The sequence below is a fragment of the Bufo gargarizans genome, chromosome 6, assembly GCF_014858855.1.
Source record: "Bufo gargarizans isolate SCDJY-AF-19 chromosome 6, ASM1485885v1, whole genome shotgun sequence".
In the NCBI taxonomy this organism is placed as follows: Eukaryota; Metazoa; Chordata; class Amphibia; order Anura; family Bufonidae; genus Bufo; species Bufo gargarizans.
Window position 1 is genome coordinate 254,855,359 of NC_058085.1, and position 20,159 is coordinate 254,875,517.

General features: G+C 44.8%; 1 protein-coding gene across 1 annotated transcript in view; it reads right to left on the minus strand.

Annotated features, from left to right (window-relative positions):
* Positions 1–17,988, minus strand: part of LOC122941843 (opsin-5-like) — a 66,722-nt gene extending 48,734 nt beyond the window's left edge. The window contains exons 1-3 of the mRNA XM_044299307.1: positions 17,934–17,988; positions 17,559–17,646; positions 12,709–12,871 (exon numbers count right to left, since the gene is read on the minus strand). Of these exons, the coding sequence (XP_044155242.1) occupies positions 12,709–12,871; positions 17,559–17,646 (251 nt within the window). The 5' untranslated portion in view covers positions 17,934–17,988. The remainder of the gene's footprint in view (positions 1–12,708; positions 12,872–17,558; positions 17,647–17,933) is intronic.
* Between the last annotated feature and the right edge of the window lie 2,171 nt (positions 17,989–20,159).

Sequence of the window (20,159 nt, forward strand, 5' to 3'; positions counted from 1 at the left end):
GAACATATCTTAAAGGACAATGACAAACATTTGTAATCAGGGCCGTCTTTAACGCGGAGCAAAAGGGGCAGCTGCCTCTTGAGCCCCACTGGCCACTGGTGATGTGGGGGACTGTGGCAGGGCACAGGGAGATGAGCACTTCCATTGTGGAAGCGCTCATCTCCATAGTCATCTGTATCGCAGTCTTCAGGACAGCGATACAGATGGAAGTGCTGCGGCGGGGCAGGGGAGGGAGAGGCGTCTTTCTTCCCAGTTATTCTGCCTAGTGCCTGCAGCCTATCAGAGGCCGCTGCAGCCGGCGCAATGATGTCATCACGCCGCCTGAGCCGTACAGCGCAGGACACAGACCAGAAGAGGCCTGCATTGCATCGCTGTCAGCCTGATAGAGGTAAGTATAAGTGTTTATTTTTTGTATATGGTACTACTACTGGCACATGATTGGGGGGCATCTATGGGGGCACCTGTTACTGGCACATGAATGTGGGGCATCTCTGGGGGCACCTGTTACTGGCACATGATTGGGGGGCATCTATGGGGCACCTGTTACTGGCACATGAATGTGGGGCATCTCTGGGGGCACCTGTTACTGGCACATGATTGGGGGGCATCTATGGGGCACCTGTTACTGGCACATGATTGGGGGGCATCTATGGGGCACCTGTTACTGGAACACGATTGGGGGCACCTGTTACTGGCAAATGATTGGGGGGCATCTATGTGGGCACTTGTTATTGGCACATGATTGGGGAGCATCTATGGGGTACTTGTTACTGGCACATGATTGGTGGGCATCTATGGGGGTACTTGTTACTGGCACATGATTGGGGGGCATCTATGGGGGCACTTGTTATTGGCACATGATTGGGGGCATCTATGGGGCACCTGTTACTGGCACATGATTGGGGACACCTGTTACTGGCACATGATTGAGGGGCATCTATGGGGGCACTATATTGGGGTATTTTATACTGGCACATTATGGGGGCACTATAGGGACATTAGCTCAACTGGGGGCATTAAAAGGGGGTATTTTTTGCAATGGCACATTATAAGGAGGATTATTACTACTGGGGGCATTATGATGGGCTTTATTACTACTGGGGGTCTATGGGCAACATGATTACTAGTATGGCACTATGGGAGCATTATTACTTCTGGGGCACAGTGGGTACATGTTGGGGGCACTGTAGGAGCACTAATACTACCATGTGTGCTCTAGCAGAGAATTATTCCTATTGGTGGGACTTTTGGGAGCACTATTACTGTGGGGGCACCTTGGCACACTATGAGCTTACCACAATTATTTTTGGGGGATGGTATGTTTACACTATTAGTGTCAGGGGCACTTTTGCTGGGCGCAGTTATTTTAGGGTACTGTGTGCCAATAATTATTGAAGGGCACTATCTGCATGATACTACTATTATCAGGGGTTTTATCTGTTTCTGCAGTATAGTATTGGGGAGCACAGCGGCACAGTATTGAGGGTGGTAGGATGATGGAAAAGTAGTAAACTAAGATTTTGTCTGTCAAACTGCAGAGACGAGAAATGGCTGAAAAATTGTGGTCTGGTCTGAAGGTCTGAAAGGAGAAGATGAGGAAAGAGAACATCTACATCAAATATATAAACACACAGCCTTATTTGGCTTATAATCACTCTTGTCCCAGACACTAAGGCCTCGCGTGTGAGGGCCGGATAGGATGCGGGTGCATCGCAGGAAAATCGTGCGATTTTGCCTGCGAGTGCGGTGAGTTTTGTATGCGATTGTGTTGCATTCTTCAGTTTTTTTTCTGCGCGAGTGCAATGCATTTTGCACGCGCATGAGAAAAAAATGAATGCGGTACCCATAACCGAACCCAAACTTCTTCACTGAAGTTCGGCTTTGGGTTAGGTATTCTGTAGATTTTAATATTTTCCCTTATAACATGGTTATAAAGGAAAATAATAGCATTCTTAATACAGAATGCTAAGTAAATTAGGGAAGGAGGGGTTAAAAAAAAATAATATTAAACTCACCTAATCCACTTGTTCGCGCTGCCCGTCTCGTCTTCTTTCTTCTTCTTTGATGACCTGGGAGGAAAAGGACCTTTGGTGACGTCACTGAGCTCATCACATGGTCCATCACCATGGTGATGGACCATGTGATGAGTGCAGTGACGTCACCAAAGTGTCACGGTAGGTAAGATGAGGGAAGGAAACAGAACACGGCAAAGCAAACAAAACAACTGACTAGGCCCCAAATGCTAGGGAACAAAGGGGTCACCTCCTAGCAATCCCTAAAACACTTTCCCTAAGCTGCTATGCCCATGTGCATATCTCGATGGTAGATATGCACATGCCGACGTACCTAAGACTATAACACACTGAACCAAACCCTAAGCTGTAGGGAAGATGGAAAGAGGCACCCAGCTCCTTCAACAACCGAAGGAGCTAGCGTCACCCTAGAGGCCTAGTCAAAACAGACACAGAAGGAAAAAGGGAAAATGACTTATCTAGAGATGTGTTGGAGAAGACGATCCACCAAACTTCCAGAGCTCACACAAAGCAGAACTATAACCCACAAAGGCTATAGGGAGAGGGAGGAATAAATAGCCTCACCAATTACCTAAAGAGCAACACATCGGAGAAGGTGGGATTCTGCTCAAACCAACAACAAAACAAACTGTCAGATTGAGTCACGTGCAGCAACTCTGACAGATCTCCTCAGAACACAAACAGGGCAGGGCGTGACAGTGCCCCCACTTTACGGGTGACCTCCAGACACCCAGGCCCAACTTTATCCGGGTGTGCCCTGTCAAAGGCATTCACAAGGCGGCTAGCATTAACATCGGTAGCCGGAACCCACATTCTTTTCTCGGGAACGTATCCCCTCCAATGCACCAGGTACTGAAGGGAACCCCGAAGAACACCCCGAGAATTCTAGAGATCTGAAACTCCAGATTACCATCAACCAAAACAGGAGGAAGAGGCAAAGGAGATGGTTCCGCAGGTTCCACATATTTCTTCAACAAGGACCTGTGACACACATTATGGATCTTCCAGGCCTGCTGAAGTTCCAGACGAAACGCCACCGGATTGACAATGGCCGAGATTTTGTAAGGGCCAATAAATCTTGGACCCAATTTCCAAGAGGGTACCTTCCGCTTAATGTTTTTAGTGGACAACCACACCAAATCACCCACACACAGGTCCGGACCAGTCATATGTCTCTTGTCTTGCCATCCGTTTATATCTTTCACCCATTTGTTTTAAATTAACTTGAATGTTCCGCCAGATAGATGACAAAGAGGAAGAGAATCTCTCCTCTTCTGGTATCCCAGAAGATTCGGTCCCAGAAAAAGTACTAAACTGAGGGTGAAAACCATATGCGCCAAAGAATGGTGACTTATCAGTTGACTCCTGCCTACAGTTAATCAAGGCAAACTCAGCTAAAGACAAGAACGAGGACCACTCATCCTGATTCTCAGCGACAAAACACCTCAAATAGGTCTCCAGGTTTTGGTTAGTGCGCTCAGTTTGACCATTCCACTGAGGATGAAAAGCCAAAGAGAAAGACAACTGAATACCCAGGCGAGAACAAAACACCCTCCAAAACCTAGAAAAAAATTGTGTCCCCCTATCAGACACCACATCAGAAGGAATGCCATGTAATTTCACAATGTTATCAATAAAAACCTGAGCAAGAGTTTTCGCATTGAGCAAACCGGATAATGGTACAAAGTGAGCCATCTTGCTGAAGAGGTCCACTACCACCAAAATTACAGTTTTCCCAGAGGAACTCAGCAAACCAGTAATGAAGTCCATGGACAAATGCGTCCTAGGACGAGATGGGATGGACAAAGGAAGAAGAGATCCTGATGGCTGAGTGTGAGCCACCTTAGCGCATGCACAGGTCTCACAAGCTGCTACATAACCCTCAACACCTTTACGCAACCCTGGCCACCAGAATCTCCGGGAAATAAGATCTATAGTGGATCTACTTCCAGGACGTACCGCAAGGGCAGTATTGTGATGTTCCTTGAACACCTTGTATCGCAGTTCAGAAGGAACAAACAACTTGCCTGGAGGACAAGAATCAGGAGCCTCCTTTTGAGCCCCCAACACTTCCATCTCCAGCTCGGGGTAAAGAGCGGAAACCACCACCCCATCAGCCAGAATCAGAGCGGGATCCTCCGAATATCCCCCCCCAGGAAAGCTACGTGACAACGCATCTGCTTTAACATTTTTAATTCCAGGGCGATAGGTGACCAAAAAATTTAACCTGGTAAAAAACAATGACCATCTAGCCTGCCTAGGATTTAAACGCTTTGCAGATTGGAGGTAAGCCAGATTCTTATGATCAGTAAATACCGTAATCGGATGAGTAGCCACTTCTAGCCAATGATGCCACTCTTCAAAGGCCAACTTGATGGCCAACAACTCTCTATTCCCAACATCATAATTTCTTTTGGTCGGCCGAGAGTTTCTTGGAGAAAAAAGCACACGGGCGCCATTTTCTAGGAGAGGGACCCTGCGACAAGACTGCTCCAACTCCCACTTCTGACGCATCAACCTCCACAATGAAGGGTTGAGACACATCAGGTTGCATCAGAATGGGAGCAGAAGCAAAACCTTTCTTAATAGCAGAAAAAGCCTGTAATGCCTCATCTGACCAGACAGAGAAGACAGGGCCCTTCCTAGTCATATCTGTCAAAGGTTTGACAATGGTAGAATAATTCAGGATGAATTTTCTGTAGCAATTAGTAAATCCTAAAAACCGCATCAGAGCTTTCTGATTCTCCGGCCGGTCCCATTCCAGTACCGTGCTGACTTTTTCGGTATCCATACGAAAACCGGAGGCAGAAAGCAAGTACCCCAAATCGGCAGCTCATGAACAGCAAACACACATTTTTCCAACTTAGCATTCAATTTATTGTCCCGAAGGATCAATAACACTTGTCTTAAATGATCCTGATGAGTCTTCATATCGGGTGAGTAAATTAGTATGTCATCGAGGTAAATAACAAAGAACCTCCCCACCAAATGATGAAAAATGTTGATAAAGCGCTGAAAGACTGAGATTAGTTAAACTCAAAGGGCATGACTAAGTTCTCGAAGTGACCCTTGGGGTTATTGAAGGCCGTTTTCCATGCATCTCCTTCCCTTATTCTGATCAGATTATAAGCTCCTCTTAAATCCAGCTTAGAAAACACCTTGGCACCAACAATCTTATCAAATAGATCCAGAATCAAGGGAAGGGTATAAGGATCACGGAGAGTAATGAGATTCAGTTCCCAGAAATCTAGGCACGGTCTAAGGGATCCATCCTTCTTCTTTACGAAAAAGAAGCCAGCAGCCATAGGAGATGGTTTAATATGTCCCTTTGCCAAACTCTCAGCAATATACCCCTGCATAGCTACTCTTTCGGGTTGAGAAAAATGATATAACTGAGATTTTGGCAATTTTGCTCCGGGGATAAGACTGACTGGACAATCATACTCTCGGTGAGGGGGCAACTCCTGAGCTCCACCCTCCGAGAATACGTTGGAAAGAAACTGAGGCAACACCTTAGTGGACACCCCCGAAATAGAGGCACTAAGACAGTTGTTCATACAAAATTCACTCCAATTACTGATTTGTCTTATTTGCCAGTCAATGGTAGGGTTATGTTTTATCAACCATGATAAACCCAGAACCATCGGAGCAGGCAAACCTTTCATAACAAAACAAGAAATGAACTCAACATGAGAATCACCCACCCTCAAATGAATATCCTGAACAATATGAGTTAGACATCTTTGCGAGAGGTTGGCGGAATCTATAGCAAACACTGGTATCTCTTTGCTTAATGTGCTAGTTTTAAAACCATGACTCTGAAGAAATTGAAAATCAATAAGATTAACCCCTGCGCCACTGTCAATAAATACCTTTAACTCAAAATTTCCAGAGTCTAGCACCACCATGGCAGGAGGAATCGGGTACTACAGGTAGGATACGAATATGGGCATCTTTTAATCTCTCAGATAGCCCCTGACAGAACTGACTACGGAGTGCAGGATCATTCCACTCCGAGTCAGTCGCCCATCTTCTAAATTCAGCACAATACGATTCAGCAGTACGTTCTCCCTGGCACAAGCTGCGCAACTTAGATTCAGCCATAGATACCCGGTCTGGGTCATCATAAATCAGGCCCAGGGCTCCGAAAAATTCATCCACCGACTGGAGGGAATGTGAACCGGTCAGCAGAGAAAAAACCTAAGACTGAGCTTCACCTTTTCGCAGAGAAATAATAATCCCTACTCTTTGGTTTTCGTCTCCAGATGAAATCGGACGCAGACAAAAATACAATTTACCGGACTCCCTGAACCGAATAAAGTTATCACTTCCACCGGAAAACCTATCAGGGGGAGCGACCTTAGGTTCCAGGCAGACCTGGTTTCCCCCGGCTGTGCCAGACGACAAAGTACTCTGACACCGTGCAACTGAATTGCGGAGGTCAGCTACCTCCAAAAACAATCCCTGCATGCGATCAACCAAAGCATCAATAGTTTCCATTTTTCAAACAGCAAGGGATAAAAAAATGACGGTATGGCGGGTTATAATGTCACAGTAGGTAAGATGAGGGAAGGAAACAGAACATGGCAAAGCAAACAAAACAACTGACTAGGCCCCAAATGCTAGGGAACAAAGGGGTCACCTCCTAGCAATCCCTAAAACACTTTCCCTAAGCTGCTATGCCCATGTGCATATCTCGATAGTAGATATGCACATGCCCACATACCTAAGACTATAACACACTGAACCAAACCCTCAGTTGTAGGGAAGAGGGAAAGAGGTACCCAGCTCCTTCAACACCCGAAGGAGCTAGCATCACCCTAGAGGCCTAATCAAAATAGACACAGAAGGAATAAGGGAAAAGGACTTATCTAGAGAGGTGTTCGAGCAGACGATCCACCAAACTTCCAGAGCTCACACAAGGCAGAACTATAACCTGCAAAGGCTATAGGGAGAGGAAAAAATAAATAGCCTCACCAATTACCTAAAGAGCAACACCTGGGAGGAGGTGGGATTCTGCTCAAACCCTCAACAAAACAAACTGTCAAATTGAGTCACGTGTAGCAACTCTGACAGATCTCCTCAGAACACCCACAGGGCAGGGCGTGACACAAAGGTCTTTTTTTTCCCAGGTCATCAAAGAAGAAGAAAGAAGACGAGCCGAGCAGCGCGAACAAGTGGATGAGGTGAGTTTCATAATTTCTTTTTTAACCCCTCCATCCCTAATTTACTTAGCATTCTGTATTAAGAATGCTATTATTAAGTTTGCTCACTTTTTACAAACATGCTTCAGCTATGAGCTATCTTCTTTACATCATTATAATGCCGCCCCCTGGTGTTTAATCCAACCTACTGAGCTGGATGATCATGGTTGCAAGTGCTCATTTCCATCCTTGAACTGCCACCAGCCATATCTACTGTTATATAAAAGCAGTGGTAGTTACAGGAAATAGCTGCAGCAGAAAGGACATGTCCCTTGTGCTGTTATAGGGAGAGCTGCAGCAGAAAGGACATGCCCCCCGAGCTGTGATAGGGAGAGAGCTGCAAGAGAAAGGACACACCTCCTGAGCTGTCAGCTTGAACGCATTGAACCTGCACTGAATCCAGACCCATTCACTTCTTTGGGGCTGTGCAGATGTGTGATGATATTCACGCATCACTTGTGCGTTGCGTGAAAATCGCAGCATGCTCTATATTATCACGCAACGCAGGCCCCATAGAAATGAATGGGGCTGCGTGAAAATCGCAAGCATTCACAAGCAAGTGCGGATGCGGTGCGATTTTCACGCACAGTTGCTAGGAGACTATCGGGATGGAGACCCGATCATTATTATTTTCCCTAATGACATGGTTATAAGGGAAAATAATAGCATTTTTAATACAGAATGCATAGTACAATAGGGCTGGAGGGGTTAAAAAATAAATAAAAAATAATATAACTCACCTTAATCCACTTGATCGCGCAGCCCGGCTTCTCTTCTGTCTTCTTCTTTGCACAGGAAAAGGACCTGTGGTGACGTCACTGGGCTCATCACATGGTCCGTCATATGATCCATCACCATGGTAAAAGATCATGTGATGAGCGCAGTGATATCAAAGGTCCTATTCCTCAAAGAAGAAGACAGAAGAGAAGCCGGGCTGCGCTATTATTTTCCCTTATAACCATGTTATAAGGGAAAATAATAAAATCTACACAACATCTAACCCAAACCCGAACTTCTGTGAAAAAGTCCGGGTTCGGGTCTAGGTACCAAACATGCTGATTTTTCTCACGCGCGTGCAAAACGCATTACAATGTTTTGCACCCGCTGGGGAAAAATGCAAACATGGAACGCAATCACAGTGAAAACTGACTTGTTTTAGTGTCAAAATGGCACCATTTACCCTGAACACACCCGGCTCCAATCCGCAACGCCCATGTGAAAGAGGCCTTACAGCAGTTTGTGACTAATTGCAACAATGTACTGTTTATACAATATGAGGACAGCTAGTGTCCCTCAGGTAACGCAGTGCAGGAAGATGCACCCCCGCCTGTATCTGTGTAGGTGCTTCCCTGGATTACAGCACTCATAGGGTATCAGATAGGTTTAACCCTTTAAGTTTGCTCACGTTTTCAAATTATTTTAACAAATGGATTAAAGGTTACGTTTTAGTGTCTGGGACAAGAGCGATTATAAGCCAAATAAGGCTGTGTGTTTATATATATTGTAAATCCTTCCCAGGCAGGGTCCCCCTGTGTGCGATATTAAGCATCTACATCAAAGAGACGTCACTGGGTGTAAGAGGTATGTTGCGCTGTATTACCCTGTATGTAGGGGTGGATGGAGGGGTTAGTAGTACAATACTATCTGTACATTGTAAGAAAAAAAAAAAAGGCAAAATACTATTTGTGTCAGAAGTTGTGCTTTTTTAATTTTTAGAATAATGATACAGCCATTTTATTTGATACTTTTGTGCTGATTCTCTCTATATTAAAGGGATTCTGTCACCTCTTTTTACCCTATAGAGATGCGAATATGCACTGCTAGACCGCTAGCATGTCTTCAATATACCTGTCCCATATCTCTGTGTGGTTTTATTAAGTGTAAAAAATCATTATATATATATATATATATATGCAGAGAATCGGACAGCACTCCAAGACTTGAAAAAAGTAGAAATCTTTATTCACCCATGTGAAAAATAATTGCAATTATTTTTCACATGGATGAATAAAGATTTCTACTTTTTTCAAGTCTTAGAGTGCTGTCCGATTCTCTGCATATATTACAAGGTGGAAAGCTCATTCCTTTGGACATAGCACCTGAGCCAACAGACTGGTGCCGCCAAATCTTCTTTTCTGCTATATATATATATATATATATATAAATCAGCCTGGTAAGGAGCCCAAGGGGCCCAAACACGCCCCCCAGTGAAGGAGCCCAGCACCGCCTGTATCCACGAATGTCCTTCTTGCTCACGAAGTCAGATCGCGTAATCTTGCGGTGCGCGAGCTCGCACATGTGCAGTTCCTTCCCTGAGGCTGATGCCAGCACAGGGAAGGAACACTATACCGGCACTGCGCATCTGCGAGCATGGCCCTTCAGTGCATTAACAATGTGTAGAAATATTGTGTGATTACTGTGTGTACAATAACTCCATTCATTGCTCTAATACTCTGCTAGTAATTTTTCAAGCTGACAGCTCAGGAGGTGTATCCTTTCTCCTGCAGCTCTCTCCCTATCACAGCTCGAGGGGCATGTCCTTTCTGCTGCAGCTCTTCCTATAACAGCACAAGGGACATGTCCTTTCTGCTGCAGCTATTCCCTGTAACTACCACAGCTTTTATATAACAGTAGATATGGCTGGTGGAAGTTCAATAAATTTTAATGTTGGCACAACCACTTTAATACATTATTATATTTTTTTTTTGCTGTGGTGTGTCCATTTTAGGCCTCATGCACACGACAGTTGTTTTTCTCGGCCTCCGTTCCGTTTTTTGGGCGGATAGGATGCGGACCTATTCATTTCAATGGGTCAGCAAAAAAATGCTGATAGTTCATCCGATTGTGTTCCGCGTCTGTTGTCAGTGTTTCCCTTCAGCAAAAAAAATTGTGCATGTCCTACTTTTTTCACATTTGCGGACAAGGATAGGCATTTATTACAAGGGATCTGTGAAAAAAAATGGATCGTCCCAAAAAATAAATAAACGGATGCCGCATCCTTTTTTTTGCGGACGCACAATTTGCAGACGCAAAAAACAACTGTCATGTGCATGAGGCTGTGGATCAGTATGCCATTACCAAATGCATTTAGTTTTTATTTAAAGGGGTTTTCTGAAACTTTTTACCACTGGATAGGTCATCAGTATCTGATTGGTGGGGATCCAACACTGGGACCCCCACCACTCAGCTGTTTGAGAAGGCACCGGCACTCCTGCTTGGTATTGCAGCTCAGCCCCATTCACTGAGCTGCGCCTAGGCCATATGACCGATAAACATGATGTCATATGGCCTAGGGAAAACTGCAATAAGGCTGAGGTGCTTACAGGAGCACCAGTGCCTTCTCAAACAGCTGATTGCCAGTGGTCCCGGGTGTCAGTTCCCCACCGATCAGATACTAGGTCACCAGTTAAAAAGTCTCGTAAAATCCCTTTAATGTATTTTTTTTTACTTTTACACAGTATAATCTCTCTCTTAAGCCCTTTCCGGCAGAGTCCAGTGATGCCAGCAAGGGACCGATCAGAGTGGTCCCTTGCCGGCGATGTGCAGACTAACCAATCGGATCACTGCAGTATAAAAGTGCCAGTTTCAGGCTCAGATCTGCACTCTGCAGATTGGAGCCTGAAATCAGGCACTGGCTGCTGTGTGCCCTCAATATGTGCACCCCAATCTGTGCCCCCCTCTGTGCGCTCTGCCTCCAAATTTGCTGCGCGCTCTGTTAGCGGCATCCAAGGGGTTAACAGAGGGAGGGGCTCCCCCTCTCAGCCATCTGTCAGTGTAAGGGATCATGCACAGGACCGTTTGCTCTCTGAGACATACGGTCCGTGAACGGGCCATATGTCCCAGAGCGACATACATTGTGCGCACGGGAGCGCACAGCATCATAGGTTACTATGATACTGTGTGCATTGGCCCGCCCGCGGGACTATAGTCCTCCACTCATATGGTCGTGTGCATGAGCCCAAAAACGTATAGTATTATACTTAAAAAAATAAAAAAAACACTGGCAGAATTGCAATATCAGCCACTTCACCTCATAAAAAATTTAATAAAAAGTGATCAAAAAGTCATATGTACCCAAAAATGTTACCATTAAAAACTAAAGCTTACCCTGTAAAAACTTAGTCCCCACACAGCTCAGTCAACAAAAAATAAAAAAGTTATGGCCCTTAAAATCTATTTCAGCAAATTTCATGTTAGAAAATGCAGATGCCACTCTTTTACTTTTGACTTCTGCCACCTGCTCATACAGCAATTTACAACCACATATGGGGTGTTGTCATATTCAGGAGAAAATGGGTAACAAATTATGGGGTGCATTTTCTCATGTTATCCCTTGTTAAATGTGAAGAAATTGGGCTTTTTGGTGAATTTTTCTTGTAAAAAATATAATTTTTAATTTTTACAGCCATGTCTTTCTAAATATTATGAAATGCTTCTGAGGAAAAGTTGTCAGTAAACCCCTCAATGAGTTATTTGAGGGGTGTAGTTTCGAAAATGGAGTCACTTTTGGACGCTTTCTACTGTAGAGGTGCCTTATTGTGCCTTTAAATATGACACAACACTCAAAAGCTATTCCAGCAAATCTGCTCTCCAAAAAACCATATGTTGCTCCGTTCCTTCTGAACCCTGCTGTGTGCCCATAAATCTGTTTACGAACATGAACGGGGTGTTTCTGTAAACTGTAGAATCAGGGTTATAAATATTAAGGTTCATTTTGCTGTTAACCCTTGATGTGTTATCGAACAAAAAATTGGATTAAAATTAAAAATCTGCACAAAAACTGAAAATTGTCAATTTCACCTCCATTTTCCTTTAATTCTTGTGGGACACCTAAAGGGTTAACATAGTTTGTAAAACCAGTTTGAAGTAAGTTGAGGGGTGTAGTTTCTAAAATGCAGTAATTTATAGGTGATTTCTATTATGTAAGGACCTCAAAGTGACTTCAGAACTGAATTGGTCCATGAAAAAGCTGGTTTTGAAAATTTTATAGAAAAGTTTAAAAATTGCTTCTTAAATTCAAAGTCTTCTAACGTCCTAAAAAAATAAAATGTGATTTTCAAAATGATGCCAACATAAAGTAGATATATAGAGAATCTTAAGTAAAAACTATCTAATGAGGTATCACTATCTGATTTTAATGCGTAAAAATTCAAATTTAGAAAATTAATTTTTTCCCCAAATTTTCTGTACATTTTGGATTTTTTATAATATAAAGGTAAAATCTATTGACCCAAATTTACCCCTAACATTAAGTATGAGATGTCAGGAGAAAACAATCTCAGAATGGCTTGGATAAATAAAAGCATTTTAAAGTTATTAGCGCATAAAGTGACACGTCAGATTTGCAAGATCAAGCCTGGCCACGAAGGTGAAAAATGGCTTGGTCTTGAAAGGGTTAAAAATACAGATTTTTATTTATTTATTTATTTTTATGTGTGTCGCTGTATTCAAAGACAAATAACACATCTTACCTGTGAGCAAACAGCGATGGGATGGCCAAAGGGAAGAGTGTCCCTGTCATGCACAGGTCACTAATCGCAAGGTTTACAATGAAGAATTCAGCCGGCTTAAGCATGGAACGTTTCTGATAAGCCACCACCAGCAGCACCGAGTTCCCAGAGAGGGAGAAGAATCCTACAAAGAGGAGACATGGAAGAATCAACGACAAGTCCTGCACCATCTTCATGAGTTGCATTTACCATGGATTTTCCAAACAGTGAACTCAGATGAAAATCTGAAATATATATTGAAATGCTGTGAATTTCTAATCCAGTTCCAGAGGTTTTTTTTTCTTTGCTGCTAATGCATTGTGCTGCGGACTTTCTGCAAAATCCAAATTAAAAATCTGCATCTTATCCACTCCATGTTAAAAATGACCTAAAGCAGTTTTGCTAAAGGATAAGTAATAAATGTATGATCACGAGGGCCTCCACAAAAACAAGAATGGGTGTTCTGAGTCCCCATTCCTCCTTACTGCATGATTGCAGTGGAGTTTGAATGGAGCAGGAGTAAAGTATGCATGGTTTTGCTCCATTCAAAGTCTATAGGACTGACTGAGATAGCTGAGCACACTGTGATAGAAAACAGAGGGTGGTTATTAACGGTACACACTCAGATTGGGTCACTGTCACTAGTGGGGTACCACAGGGGTCAGTATTGGGCCCTATTCTCTTCAATATATGTGTTAATTATCTTGTAGAAGGCTTGCACAGTAAAATATCAATTTTTGCAGATTACACTAAACTGTGTAAAGTAATTGACACTGAAGAGGATAGTATACTGCTACAGAGGGATTTGGATAGCTTGGAGGCTTGGGCAGATAAGTGGCAGATGAGGTTTAACACTGACAAATGTAAGGTTATGCACATGGGAAGGAATAATACAAGTCACCCGTACATACTAAATGGTAAAGCACTGAGTAACACTGACATGGAAAAGGACCTAGGAATTTTAGTGGACAGCAAACTAAGCTGCAAAAACCAGTGTCAGGCAGCTGCTGCCAAGGCCAATAAGATAATGGGTTGCATCAAAAGGGGCATAGATGCCCGTGATAAGAACATAGTCCTGCCAGTTTACAAATTACTAGTGAGACCACACATGGAGTACTGTGTACAGTTCTGGTCTCCTGTGAACAAGGCAGACATAGCAGAGCTGGAGAGGGTTCAGAGGAGGGCAACTAAAGTAATAACTGGAATGGGTGGACTACAGTACCCAGAAAGATTATAAAAAATAAGGTTATTCATTTTAGAAAAAAGACGACTGAGGGGAGATCTAATTACTATGTATAAATATATCAGGGGTCAGTACAGAGATCTATCCCATCAGCTATTTATCCCCAGGATGGTGACTGTGACGAGGGGACATCCTCTGCGTCTGGAGGAAAGAAGGTTTGTACACAACCATAGAAGAGGATTATTTACGGTAAGAGCAGTGGGACTATGGAACTCTCTGCCTGAGGAGGTGGTGATGGTGAGTACAATAAAGGAATTCAAGAGGGGCCTGGATGTATTTCTGGAGTGCAATAATATTACAGGCTATAGCTACTAAAGATAGGTCGTTAATCCAGGGAGTTAGGGCTCGTTCACACAAACTTTTTTTGTGTTCCATATATGGGCCATTTTTTGAGTTCCGTATACGGAACCATTCATTTCAATGGTTCCGCAAAAAAAACGGAATGTACTCCGTATGTATTCCGTTTCCGTTCCGAACATTTTAGTTTAGAACATGTCCTATTATTGCCCGCAAATCATGTTCTGTGGCTCCATTCAAGTCAATGGTTCCGCAAAAAAAACGGAACACATATGGAACGTACTCCTTATGTCTTCTGTATCTGTTCCATTTTTGAGGAACCATATATTGAAAATGTTATGCACAGCCCATTTATTTCTATGTAATTACTGTATATGGTAAATGCCATACAGAAAAAAACGGAACGGAAAAACGGAATGGAACCGGAAACACTACTGAAACAAAAAACGGATCTGTTAAGAGGGCCCGCAAAACATTGAAAAAGCCATATGGTCATGTGAACAAGCCCTTATTCTGATTGCCTGATTGGAGTCGGGAAGGAATTTTTTCCCCTTAAGTGAGGAAAATTACTGACCCGAAACACACAGCCGGGGCAACTTAGGAGTGGCTCTGTAAGGCCTCCTGCACACAACCGTAGGTGTCCCGTTGCCGTATTGCGAACCGCATTTGCGGATCCGCAATACACGGGCACCGTTATTCACTTCAATGGGTGCACAAATCTGGAGATGTAGAATGGTGCGGAACGGAAGCATGGGACAGAACCCTACGGAAGCACTACAAAGTGCTTCCGTGGGGTTTCGTCCCATACTTCCGTTCCGCAAAAAGATAGAACATGTCCTATCTTTTTGCAGAACGGAAGGATCGCGGACCCATTAAAGTGAATGGGTCCGCGATCCGTTGTGGATGCCCCACAACAGGTGTTCGTGCATTGCGTCCCGCATTTTGCGGGCCACAGCACGACCACGGGGCGCACACGTTCGTGTGCAGGAGGCCTAAGAAGTATTTCAAGGTCCTGGAGTGGCTTAGCCTGTCTCCAGACCTGAACCCAAGACCTGATCCGCCCAAAAAATGGAAGGTACTCCGTATGCCTTCTGTTTCCGTATTTCCGTTTTTCCATTCAAAAATAGAGCATGTCTTGATATTGTCCGCAAAACGGACAAGGATAGTACTGTTCTATCAGAGGCCAGCTGTTACGTTCCGCAAAAAACGGAGTGCACACAGACGTATTTTTTGTGGATCCGTTTTTTGCGGATCGTAAAATACTGAAAAAGCCATACGATCATGTGCAAGAGGCCTAAGTGATGGAAATAATTGACCAAATAACTGAAGTGAAAACTCATCCTAATTATCTCCATCAATCTAAGGGCTCATGCACATGAACGTTTTTTGCGTTCTGTATACGGACCGTATTTTGATTCCGTATTAATTTCAATGGGTCTGCAAAAGATGCGGACAGCACTCTGTGTGCTGTCCGCATCCGTTGCTCCGTTCCGTGACCCCGCAAAAATTATGAGACATGTCCTATTCTTGTCCGTTTTGTGGACAAGAATAGGCATTTCTACATTGCGGAAGTCACACGGGTGGCATCAGTTTTTCTGCAGATCCGCAATTTGCAGACCGCACAAAGCGGCACGGTCGTGTGCATGAGCCCTTATAGACTTTGAATGGAGAGGCACAGTGCATGTTTGACCACTACTCAATTAAAATGGGGCTCCTGTTCTGGTGATTAGTTTGGACCCCAGCTATCAGTCATCACCAGTAGAGATGAGCGAATTTCCGCTTATGAAATTTGTTTGCGATTCGTTTACTGGTAAAAGCAGAATTGCGTTATTGATTCCGTTACCACGGACCATAACGCAATTCTATGACGGAATGCATTACGGTATGCATTTAGAGGCATTCCATTATTCATTCCGTCATAATAGAAGTCTATGGGCTGCATAACGGATCCGTCCCATTTCCGTTATGCAGGGGAGTCTTCTCCTGCATAATGAAAACAGGAAGGATCCGTTATGCAGCCCATAGACTTCTATTATGACTGAACGAATAATGGGATGCCTCTAAAGGCATTCCGTTATTCCGTTATGCATTCCGTCATAGAATTGCGTTATGGTCAGTGGTAACGGAATCCATAATGCAATTCTGCTTTTACAAGTAAACGAATCGCAAACGAATTTTAAAATCAGAAATTCGCTCATCTCTAATCACCAGTCTTGTGTGAGAAGTGATAATGTTGATTGTTAGACAACCCCTTTAAGCAATGCATGGTGAATGCTCAGAGGTCAACAACTGAAAGATGCGGAATGCACACGGACGCCATCCGTGTTTTGCGGATCCGCAATTTGCGGAACGCAAAACACACAACGGTCGTGTGCATGAGGCCTAAGTTGAAGTCACCCTTAGGCCAGATTCACACTTCAGTTATTTACATCAGTTAGGGTCCATTCACACGTCCGTAGCGTGTTTTGTGAATCCGCAAAACACGGACACCTGCAATGTGCTTTCCACATTTTGCAGACCGCACATCGCCGGCACTAATAGAATATGCCTATTCTTGTCTGCAATTGCGGACAAGAATAGGACATATTCTATTTTTTTCGGGAACGGAAAATGAATGGGTCCGCAATTCCGTTCTGCAAAATGCGGAATGAAATTACAAACGTGTGAATGGGGCCTTATTGTGAGCCAAAACCAGGTGCGGGTCAAAAACACAGAAGAGGTGCAGATCTTTCCATTATACCTTATTTCTGAGTAGGCCTAACTGACCAAAAACTGAAATGTGAACTTGGCCTTAACCCTAATGCACATGGCCGTCAGTGCTTTGCAGTCTGCAAATCGTGCATCCCAGCTGTGAGCATGCTACCTTTTTTTTCCCCATCTAGAGAAAAGTCCTATTCTTCTCCGTGGGGCTGCCGAATGGACTTACGGGCAGCGGCCTTCTCCCAGCTTACCAAGCACAGCACAGTACATTGTATAATGAACGAGGCTGAGTGCAATACCAAGCACAGCCGCTATACAATGTACAGCTCTGTGCTTGGTAAGCACGGAGAAGGCTGTGGTGCTCACGGGACTGCTGACGCCTTCTCAAACAGCTGATTGGGGGAGGTCCCAGGTGTTGGACCCCCACCGATCAGATACTGATGACCTATAGGTCATCAGTATTAAAGTCCTGGAAAACCCCTTTAACCTTGAAAATTGTGTCAATAAAAAAAAAAAGCTGCAAAAATTGTGTACAGGCTTCCCAACCACAAAATAAGGAAGGAAATAAAGCAAGGAGCAGAGGATACTTTACCAAACAGCGAGTACACGACTCCCAAAATGTGGTCGCTGTTTTTTGATATTGAAGAATGAAATTCTGATGCGTCGGATCCATTTTCCATCTGCAAAGTAGAAGAAAGCAAGAATTAGACAGAAATGATAAATGATGGGGAGCTGAGCTCCATGATATAGGAAGAATCACTGGGTGTTTAAAGAGGACCTTTCACCGATTATGACAATGTGAACTAAGTATACAGACATGGAGAGCGGCGCCCGGGGATCTCACTGCACTTACTATTATCCCCGGGTACCGCTCCGTTCTCCCACTATGCCCTCCGGTCAGGGCCGGTGCAAGGATTTTTACCAACACAAGCGAAGCTACATTTTGGCGCACCCCCTCACAGCTCACCTGGCCCTGGTCCCGTCTGCAGCAGCTGGATACCACTCCTCTGTGTGGTCCTGGTATCTTCTCTCTGGTATAGACAATCGCTAGTTTGAGGACCGTATTTTTCGCCCTCTAAGACACACCTAGGTTTTAGAGGAGGATAATAAGAAAAAAATATTTTCCATTACACCTCAGGTCAGACCAACAATCAGACCCCAATGTTAATCAGACCTCAGATCAGACCACCAATGCCTCAGATCAGACCCCCATGTCAGACATCAGCCCCCCACGTCAGCCATCATGCCCCCATGTAAGCCATCATGCCCCCATGTAAGCCATCATGCCCCCATGTAAGCCATCAAGCCCCCATGTAAGCCATCAAGCCCCCATGTCAGCCATCAGCCCCACATGTCACATTTCTCCCCCTCCATATCAAATCACCCCCCTATGTCACATCAGCCCTCCATGTCACATTTCTCCCCCTCCATGTCACATTTTTCTGCCCTCCCCCAGGTTGCGCCCTAAGGCAGCCACTTGGTCTGCCTTATGGTAGCACCGGCCCTGCCTCCAGTATCTTCGGTCACAAAGTTATGGTAGGCGGAGTCTGCCCTTGTTCTGCTGTAGCGCTGGCCAATCGCATTGCAGAGCTCACAGCCTGGGAGAAAATAACCTCCCAGGCTGTGAGCTCTGCGCTGCGATTGGCCAGCGCTAGAGCAGAACAAGGGCAGACTCCGCCTACCATAACTTAGTGACTGAAATCTCCGCCTACTATAACTTAGTGACCGGAGATACCGGAGGGCATAGTGGCTGATTTACTAGAGTTGAGCGAACACCTGGATAATCGGGTTCGAGACGTTCGGCCAAACTTCCCGAAAATGTTCGGGTTCGGGATCCGAACTCGACCCGAACTTCAGCCCGAACCCGAACCCCATTGAAGTCAATGGGGACCCAAACTTTTCGGCACTAAAAAGGCTGTAAATAGCCCAGGAAAGGGCTAGAGGGCTGCAAAAGGCAGCAAAATGTAGGTAAATCCCCTGCAAACAAATGTGGATAGGGAAATTAATTAAAATAAAATAAATAAAAATTTACCAATATCAATTGGAGAGAGGTCCCATAGCAGAGAATTAGGCTTCATGTCACCCACCAATGGAGAAGGCCACTTCTACTTGTTTAGGCCCCAGCACCCAGACTGAGGAGAGAGGTCCCATAGCAGAGAATCAGGCTTCATGTCACCCACCGATGGAGAAGGCCACTTTTACTTATTTAGGCCCCTGACACCCAGACAGAGGAGAGAGGTCGCATAGCAGAGAATCAGGCTTCATGTCACCCACCGATGGAGAAGGCCACTTTTACTTATTTAGGCCCCTGACACCCAGACAGAGGAGAGAAGTCCCATAGCAGAGAATCAGGCTTCATGTCACCCACCGATGGAGAAGGCCACTTTTACTTATTTAGGCCCCTGACACCCAGACAGAGGAGAGAGGTCGCATAGCAGAGAATCAGGCTTCATGTCACCCACCACTGGAACAGGCCACTTTCAGATATTTAGGCCCAGGCACCCAGACGGAGGAGAGGTTCATTCAACTTTGGGTTGCCCCGCAATATAATGGTAAAAATAAAAAAAGAGGATTGAATGAAGAAGTGCCCTGAAGTACAAGAATATACGGTTAAGGGGGAGGTAGTTATAAATGTCTAATCTGGACAAGGGACGGACAGGTCCTGTGGGATCCATGCCTGGTTCATTTCTATGAACGTCAGCTTGTCCACATTGGCTGTGGACAGGCGGCTGCGTTTGTCTGTAATGACGCCCCCTGCCGTGCTGAATACATGTTCAGACAAAACGCTGGCCGTCGGGCAGGCCTGCACCTCCAAGGCATAAAAGGCTAGCTCTGGCCACGTGGACAATTTAGAGACCCAGAAGTTGAATGGGGCCGAACCATCAGTCAGTACGTGGAGGGGTGTGCACACGTACTGTTCCACCATGTTAGTGAAATGTTGCCTCCTGCTAACACGTTCCGTATCAGGTGGTGGTGCAGTTAGCTGTGGCGTGGTGACAAAACTTTTCCACATCTCTGCCATGCTAACCCTGCCCTCAGAGGAGCTGGCCGTGACACAGCTGCGTTGGCGACCTCTTGCTCCTCCTCTGCCTTCGCCTTGGGCTTCCACTTGTTCCCCTGTGACATTTGGGAATGCTCTCAGTAGCGCATCTATCAACGTGCGCTTGTACTCGCGCATCTTCCTATCACGCTC